The 8,082-nt window shown below is 44.9% G+C and overlaps 1 protein-coding gene across 6 annotated transcripts in view; it reads left to right on the top strand.

Moving 5' to 3' along the window:
• LOC123060583 (probable RNA-dependent RNA polymerase 3) overlaps positions 1 to 8,082 on the top strand; it is a 20,303-nt gene that overhangs the window by 1,557 nt on the left and 10,664 nt on the right. For 3 of the 6 annotated variants that reach the window (XR_006428034.1, XR_006428035.1, XM_044483355.1), the window contains exons 2-6: positions 601 to 1,306; positions 1,435 to 1,570; positions 2,055 to 2,138; positions 2,898 to 3,087; positions 7,514 to 7,730. Coding sequence is in view for 1 of the 6 variants with exons in the window: in XM_044483355.1 (XP_044339290.1) it covers positions 601 to 1,306; positions 1,435 to 1,570; positions 2,055 to 2,138; positions 2,898 to 3,087; positions 7,514 to 7,730 (1,333 nt within the window). In the remaining 5 variants the exon portion in view is untranslated. Of the gene's footprint in view, positions 1 to 6; positions 1,307 to 1,434; positions 1,571 to 2,054; positions 2,139 to 2,897; positions 3,088 to 7,513; positions 7,731 to 8,082 lie in introns of those variants that run through there. The other 3 variants (XR_006428037.1, XR_006428036.1, XM_044483356.1) reach the window with 3 other exon arrangements.

The following is an 8,082-nucleotide window of genomic DNA, read 5'->3' as shown; positions in this document are numbered from 1 at the left end:
CGGCGGGCGCCGGCGACGGCGGCAGGGAGGAGGTGGAGAGAGGGGGAGGGCTCGCGGGGATGGGGGGAGGCACGGCCGGCCGCCCGCGGGGGCGGCGCGGTCGCGGTCGAGAGGAGAGGGGATCGGTTCGTGGTGTGATCACTGAATGCCCCCCTTTTTTGGGTTTCATTCCACTCGTGGCGAGCTTTTGGGTTTTCTCTGTGCTAAAACTTTTACATTTTCAGCGGAATGGTGTTTCAGACATCCTTTTTAGTACTGATTTTGTTTTGTTCGAACTTACTGATATTTAGCACAGTATTTTGCGAGGGGGGGAACGCCTGTTCTTGGACTGAAATTTAACTCTACTTGGCTTGCGTGGCTACAGCGATTGCTGCTTCGAGCAATCAAGCACATTGATCGACTTCCTCTTTGCCACCTTATTGTTTTGGAGCTTGTTGGGTTCGAGTTCATCTGATCCGTGCGTGTTCTGCAATAAAAATGCCTCTGACATGCCAATCTACACCTTTCTCTGAATCAATATTCTCCTGGTTATTTTTCTTCGTTTTACCACCATGATACCACCGTTACAGTACTCTAATCATGAAGTCTTTCATCCAACAGATGACTCTGTACTGGGACCAATGCACGATGATGATGTTCAAATGGACGATAACGCTCCAGGCAGTGAATTGGCTTTCAATCTATCAAACCATGCCATGATCGAGGTCCAAAGCCCTGCCCGTCAGAGGCCTCACGGTTTACATAGCAACAGCAATGGGAGCCCTGTTGGGGCAGTTGCTTGCTTGTTGCCGAACCCAGTTGCAATGGAGGTTGATAAACCTGACTGCGATGTCCCAGAAATGTTACCCGTGATGCCAAACCAAGGAGGAATGGAAGAGTTTGTCGAGCATCCGTCTTTCAGGATGCAAGACCAGGTACAACCGTTGCAGGTTGACAGTCCTACCCCGCCATTGGCCCATGCGGTGCCAGACCATGCTATGGTGCAAGTTGGGAGCCCTGGCCTCGGCATGGTGTCTGGGTTGCAGCATCAGGTGGGGTTTGATAGCCCGGTCCAGCAGATCATTCCTACGTCTCCAAGGATGGTTTCCACCCCAAGTCCAGTGCGCGAGATCACAAGGCGTGTGCATCAAATGGGGTGCCCATCAGGAACTGTGGGGGTCCAAGCATCACCAACCATGGAGTGCATGATGCCAGCAGACCCTCTTGTTACTGCAAATGCATCAAGGGCAACCGCGAGCCGTCAGTTGTTAGCGCTGGGAGAGCTAGAGTTTGTTCAGATTTTCATGATATATGTCTATCTTGCAGGGTAAGTCTTAGTTTGGTTTATATTTTCCTTTAGCGAACAAATAAGCTACTGTACAAGGCGTGCACCTATTGTTGTGGATATCTGTTGTCTTCATTATATTGTTACTGATCTCTTGCCCTCATTTGTAGTAAGAAGATAGAAGATGTGGGTGTACTACATGAGGACTATATTAGGTCCTTGAATTCACTGCCCATGGATCGTTTTGAGTTGGAAATATGGAACAAATTTGGTCACAAGTTTCTAGCAGAGTGTGACAGGAGACAGGTTTTGTTCTCTCATTCATTATCTATTATGTTTACTACTGGCTGCAACTATCATGTATACAGCTAACACAGGATGACTCACGCCCCCACCCACCCAATATTGTTACATGTCCATTTATGGCATAGTTTCTTCTATTTTGTTGGATATATCCGTTCTGTGCTCTGCCTCTGACAACTTCCTGTTTGTTAATTGTGGATATTTAGTCAGTTTACTTAAAAGCCAAGAATTTCTTACCTTTTTATCTTGCTGACTCATGTATAAGTTTAATGAGAATATATGTTTAGACCATAGCCCATATTATGCATCTCCCGGAACGCACCCGTAGGCTCATGTTGCAATAGCACCCACCATTTGATGCCTATTGATATGTGAAATTTATAGTCCCCATTTGGATAAGTCAAATATATTTGCCTTGTTCGCATGTTCTCTCTCTGTAAATGCCAGCACGCGTCTCATGGAATTATCATTGAACTGATACTTGTAGAATCTTGATTGGGACCCAAGCAAGACAAGAGTGTACCATTGCCATATCGAGCAAAGAGGCGATTCCATAGTTACGGTTTTCAAGGTTCGGAAGTTTACTTTGTTATCTTGAGCCTTTGTATCCATTACCCTAGGATACACATCAGTTTTTCCAAATCTCCTAATTAGAAAATTATTTGGTGCTCACGGGTGGCCTATTTTGTAGAAAGTGCTTGATTTGATGCTCCATTAGTCTGAGAATTCACCGATGTAGTGTGTGCAATGTTATTAGTATGTGCAAAGTTTAAATATCATCATGTACATTTCAGAACAAGAATGTGGGCACTCATGGGCACCAAAACAGTGTTCTGTATATACACAGCTGTCGAGTGGTATTTACATCTTGTTAATCTACCCCCTCCGTCCCATAATGTAAGACGTTTTTTTAAACTAGTGTAGTGTGAAAATATGTCTTACATTATAAGACGGAGGGAGTAATATCTAACTGAACATTTTAATTTCTCAGTCATTTAATAAATTGAAGAAATTAGTTTGGATGGTCAAGTTCATGTGTCATTTCTTCTCTAGCGTTGCAATACTGGAGAATATTTATGAATTTATCTGCCTATTCTTTTCTATTTTAATTTCAAATTGTCAACTGCGATTTTTGTTTGGAGGATCTTACTTGAAAGTCATTAAAAAAATGCTAGTCTTAGTTGTTGACTTGCTGTGAATAGGCAGTAGACACCATCTGTAAAATGTTCTTTTTTGTTTTCTTCTTAATTATTCTATTTTCCATATTGAGCATTGGTTACCAGTATATTGAGATTGCATATAACTTCATTTTCTTTTATTTTGGTTTCAGGGGCCATATATAGAGAACACAAGGACTAGTCTACAGAAAGTTGTTGGGGACGACAATGTTCTTGTTGTGAACTTTTCAGATATATCTAGGCACACCAATGCTGGTGATAACTTCGAAACCGGCTGTCACTTTTACCATCACGTTTTTGAAGATGGCATCATCTTGGGTTTGCGTCGCTATCGCTTTTTGAGTAGGTTTCATTATCTTGGAATGAAGGTTAAATTTTTTACTAGACGTAAATTCCTTGTTTTTCCTCTTGCTGGCGCCTATCTCACCTAAGCACATGCCTAGCAGCGTTTTTTTATCATCACTTAGGAGCAAGGTTTTTGAGTCACAACTTGACGAGTCGCTGCGAGCCCTGCGGCTCGGCGTATAGTCGACGGAAGTCGCTGTATAGTCGCCATAAGTCGCTGTATAGTCGCGAGTCGCCCTGATTTTTGGAAAACGACTTGGTGATTAGTCGGCGACTATACAGCGACTAATCAGCGACTCAAAAACCATGCTTAGGAGTGCAGCATCCATTTGGATCTATTTTGCAGTTTGGTTAACATGTTTTTTCCGCTTTCGTGGCTATTTTTCTGCAGCAGATTTTAGAATAAGTTTAGCACAACATAGTTCAGCAACCACAAACTGAACCTCAGTAATTGGTGTTTTTTTAGAACCCACGGGAGCTATGCACGCCTATAAATCAAGAAACAAAGTAATTGCTTGTTGAAATATTTACTCCACTACTATTCTACAATCATACTGAAGTCAATTGCAGCTTCCACAGTTGGAATATTGAGTATACCAGAGTAACTGATATCATATTCATGTTGAACGAAAATGAGTCTCTATTTACACTACAGATTAGATAATAAGATCTTTAGGGAGAACCGGAATATTGAACTTCATCTAGACCACAGTTTCCCCACCTGCATCTTCTTCTGGTTTAACCCTTACTTCACAAACTAGATTGGTCGTGCTAGCGTACACTAGAAATCCTGTGGAAGTAAAGCTAAACAACCTTGGCCCTATCACATCTCACTATCTCGATCAGCTCTTCAGTTTAATCCTGGCTTGTCCACAGTTATTAATAAAATCTACTATACCATATGTGAGACAAGATGGTATACATGCTACGGTACTAAGGACCAAGAGAATTAAGCATGGCAAAGAGGAATCGCACAATACATGATCAATCCAAAATGTATGCTATACGGCCTTCTGTTTTTTTTTTTGGTAAGTTTACTACATGGTGTCCATGTAGTAGTCATAGTGCATTAAGTTTTTGAGTTTGAGTTCAGTCCTGTTGAGTCTGAGTTCCTATATGTGCTATTTAAGCCAAAAAGAATCGTGACTTTTGGTCCAAGCACTACTGGAATATTCCTATACGCCAGTTGTTCGGCTCTTCGCCGAGAGCCAAACCACGGGCACTCGGCAAACGTGCAGACGCGAGAGCCACACTTGGCAACCATGGCTTCATGGCAACTAGCTAATGTTGCTGACACGGAATCACGGCGAACAAACTACGTTCGGCAAACGGCGCATACGCCGAGAGTACCACACGGCAAAGAGAAGCCATGTGGCATGCCCATTCACAACTGACGGCGCTGTCACTTCCCGCTATCTATACGGAGAGCCATGATGTTCCGCTCGGTAAAAAACCTGTCACAGAAACATTCAGACCTGCCATGTGGACCTACTGGACCAGTTATCAGTAAAACTTTCAAATTATTTGTTAAATTTTGAAAAACAATAATATGACACTCAGTTGACTGATACCTTTGCCAAGAGCTGCGCTCGACATACCACCGTTGACTGATAGCTTTGAAACTGACTGGTGAGACCCATTGGCCCACATGTCAGAGGTACTTTTACCGAGAGCCACCTCCCTCGGAAAAGAATGCCACGGATGGAGTGCTGACGAGCCATTCTTTTCCGAGAGTGCCCTTCGGAAAAGAATGTCTCTACTGGAGTGCCATTCTTTTCCGAGAGCGTCCCTCGGAATAGAAAACCACTACGTAGTTAAAGTGCTCAGGCGACCCTTTTCCGAGAGCAACGCTCGTGAAAGTGAGTGTTTCCGAGTGTTGCTCTCGGTAATATGTCCCATTGCTTCTGTTGTGAAGCTATTTCTTATCTACTCCCTGCATCTGAAAACAACTAGATACATATTATGTCTATATCTTCAGTGCAGCAAATGTTATCATATCAAATGAATGTAGGAGCTAGGAGCTCCCTAGAAATTTCTGGAGCAACACATCACACACAGAGGCATAACTCAAACTAGTTCACATAAGGTAACTCAAACTAGTTCACATAGGCCATTGTTTCATACAAGTTCATAGAGCAAAAAAATTGCTCGAGCGCATCACACACAAGTTCACATATTCATACACAGGATTAATTCATTGAAGTTCACATATTGCAGAACACATGCACATCACACAGAAGTTCACATCTTCATACACCGCCTTGAGGAGGAGGGGCATCGTTTCCATGGGGTTAACCTTCTGGAGGAGGAGGAGGAGGGGCATCATTTCCACCGCCTTGAGATTTTATAAGAGCCTATAAGATTAGAGTCATGTGAGCATTGTTCATCGCTATATAATGAATGGGCCAAATTTAGAGAATGTTCTACCTCTAGTCTTTTCTCGAGCAGTTTGAACCTTCGTTCATTTCTGCTCGTTCCTTCTCTCTTCTCTCCTCCTCAGCCTGTCGCCTTTGCTCAGCTTGCCGCCTTTGATCCTCTTCAGCAGCCCACCGGTCCAATAAAGCCTGTAATATGGCATTAGGCTCATATAGGTTGCAAGGGTGGTATTTCGAGACATGGACATAAATGAATGGTTATGATGCTAACCTTGAGATGCGTGATCTCACGTGACGCGGCGGTTGGGCGATTCTGTATGGACGGAGTTGAGCTTGTGCTCGACGCGCATATTTCATGGAGCTTGCGATCGCCCCGTTGCAAAGGAGGTGGCAGCCATGGTCCTTCCCCTCGGCAGCAATGATGAGCAGCTCAGGATTAAGTGGCTTGGACGTAGGTTCGGCGTCCTGCCCGTGCATCTCCTGGAAGACCTCTTTGAAGGTCCCGTACCTCTCCTTCGTCGAGAGGCTACAGAACTCGGCGCCATCCTTCCCCTTGTGGCCTTCTTTCCAGGCCTCTAGGATGTGGACTGGGCGACCAAGCTCCGCCTCCTGCAAAAGTAACCATCAAGCTTAATGAACGGAGATGCACCGTGCGAAAAAGTTAACATCTTATTCCACATACCATGTGTTGCTTCAGAGTGGTTAGGTTGCGGCTCGTTCCCCTGGACATGTGCCGGGCCAGGCATTTTCGCGCGATCGTTCCCCTTCTCCACATGTTGCGCCTACCATGCTGGGTCACACCACATGTCAACCAGGGCCTTCCAACAATCTTCCTTGATCTAGGGTTCCCTCACCTAGTCAGACATAATCAAATCATTGACTAATGCATGTAACAAGCGGCGGATGACTCAAAGTACTAGCAACCAATGTTGTCACTTACCACCGACAAGTATTCTTCTCTCCAAGTTAGTCTTGCAAGCAGATTTCCTCGTCATCTTAAGCCCCTTGTCATCGAGCGACTGGCATTGCATCACGGCCCTGTACCGCAGCGTGTGCTTGACGTTGAAGAGTGTCTTCCGGGCTGATTTCTCAGCAAAGGCAGCACTCGGCGTATGTTCTGGGACCCGGTAGTCAGGTGGTTGACACGTGACTGTTTCCTATTGGCTTGCTTTGCCGAGTGTGGCTGCCGGCAAAGTTGGGGCTCGGCGTAAGGCACGGGACCCGCTTGTCAGGTAGTGGACACGTGGCTATTTCCTACTGGCTGGCTTTGCCGAGCGTCGCTCTCGGCAAAGATAGTGCTCGGCGTATGTTGTGGGCTCCACCCGTCAGATTCTTGCCGCGTGGCTGTTCCCTATTGGCTGGCTTTGCCGAGCGTCTCTCTCGGCAAAGTGAGTTCTCGGTGTACGGTGTGGGTCCCGCCTGTCAGGTCCTCGCCACATGGCTGTTCCCTATTCGCTCACTTTGCCGAGAGCCGCTCTCGGCGTATATTGTTGGACCCGCTTGTCAGGCGGTTGCCACATGATAGCTTCCTATTGGCTAGCTTTGCCGAGAGCCACTCTTTGCAAAGAGATACCACATGGCAACCTCCGTTTCCGTCTGTCGTCCGTGAATCCCTTTATTTTGCCGATGCATACTGTTTGGCACTTGGCAAAGAGTTTGCCGAGTGCCTGTGTTCGGGCCCTCTCAGCAAATTCCTGTTTGCCTGAGAGGTGTACGCCGGGTGGCCTTTGCCGAGTGTTTCTGGCACTCAGCGTTGGTGGCGATTCCAGTAGTGAAGCAATAAGATAATCCCTCGTCTCTGATTCTTTTGCCCTTTCTCAACCCTTCCAAAAATTTAATTCCTGAGTTCCTGACCTCCTGCAAAGAATATCATGCTGAAAACGGCACCGACTTGTCAATGCCGTTAGTGCTACTATGGATCAAGTCAGCACGGAAAATTTCTGTACTGTTACTGCTACTATATCTTTGTAAAAAAGGTCATTCGTCATTTATAACTACAAATTGATTCAGTTGTATCATGGTCTTGACTGGTATGCCTTTATCGTCAGTTCACAAAGATGGAGGGAGGGAGAGGAGAATAAAAGCGGAAAAAAATAAAGAGAGAAACAAGAAATGCACTTCTTCTGTTAGGTGCTACTTTGTTCGCACCGAGTGTGACTGGGACAAGGGTGTGCCTTATATCCTCTCCAACAGAACAATTGGTGATGCCCGCAAGCTTTTTATGCACGTACACACTGTCCCCAGTGTGGCAAAATATGTGGCCAGGTTAGCAATCTTATGTACTTTTGCTACCCAGTATCACTAATAATGCATACATTTAATCATAAATTCTAGGATATCTCATGTTGTTACTTGTTAGTAAATCTTGTGCTCTTGCTTTCTGCATTGGACTGCTTACAAAATAACCAAAAAGAGGTGCCACACTGTGAAAACATGAAGTTTGATTATATTTGGCGATACATTTGGTGCAAGTCATTGCCCACTTCTCTTTTTTGCTTGTTTCTTTCAGTTGTCCAAATATTACTGTGCATGGATTTTACAATGCCTTATACGATGGAGATGAACATAAGATGTTGTTTCACCTTTTGTCATTGTCTGTGGTTGTAGCCATTCTCTT

This window comes from Triticum aestivum, chromosome 3A (genome assembly GCF_018294505.1).
Source record: "Triticum aestivum cultivar Chinese Spring chromosome 3A, IWGSC CS RefSeq v2.1, whole genome shotgun sequence".
NCBI lineage: Eukaryota > Viridiplantae > Streptophyta > Magnoliopsida > Poales > Poaceae > Triticum > Triticum aestivum.
Note: the sequence above shows the minus strand (reverse complement) of the source record. Positions and strands in the feature narration are given on the sequence as shown.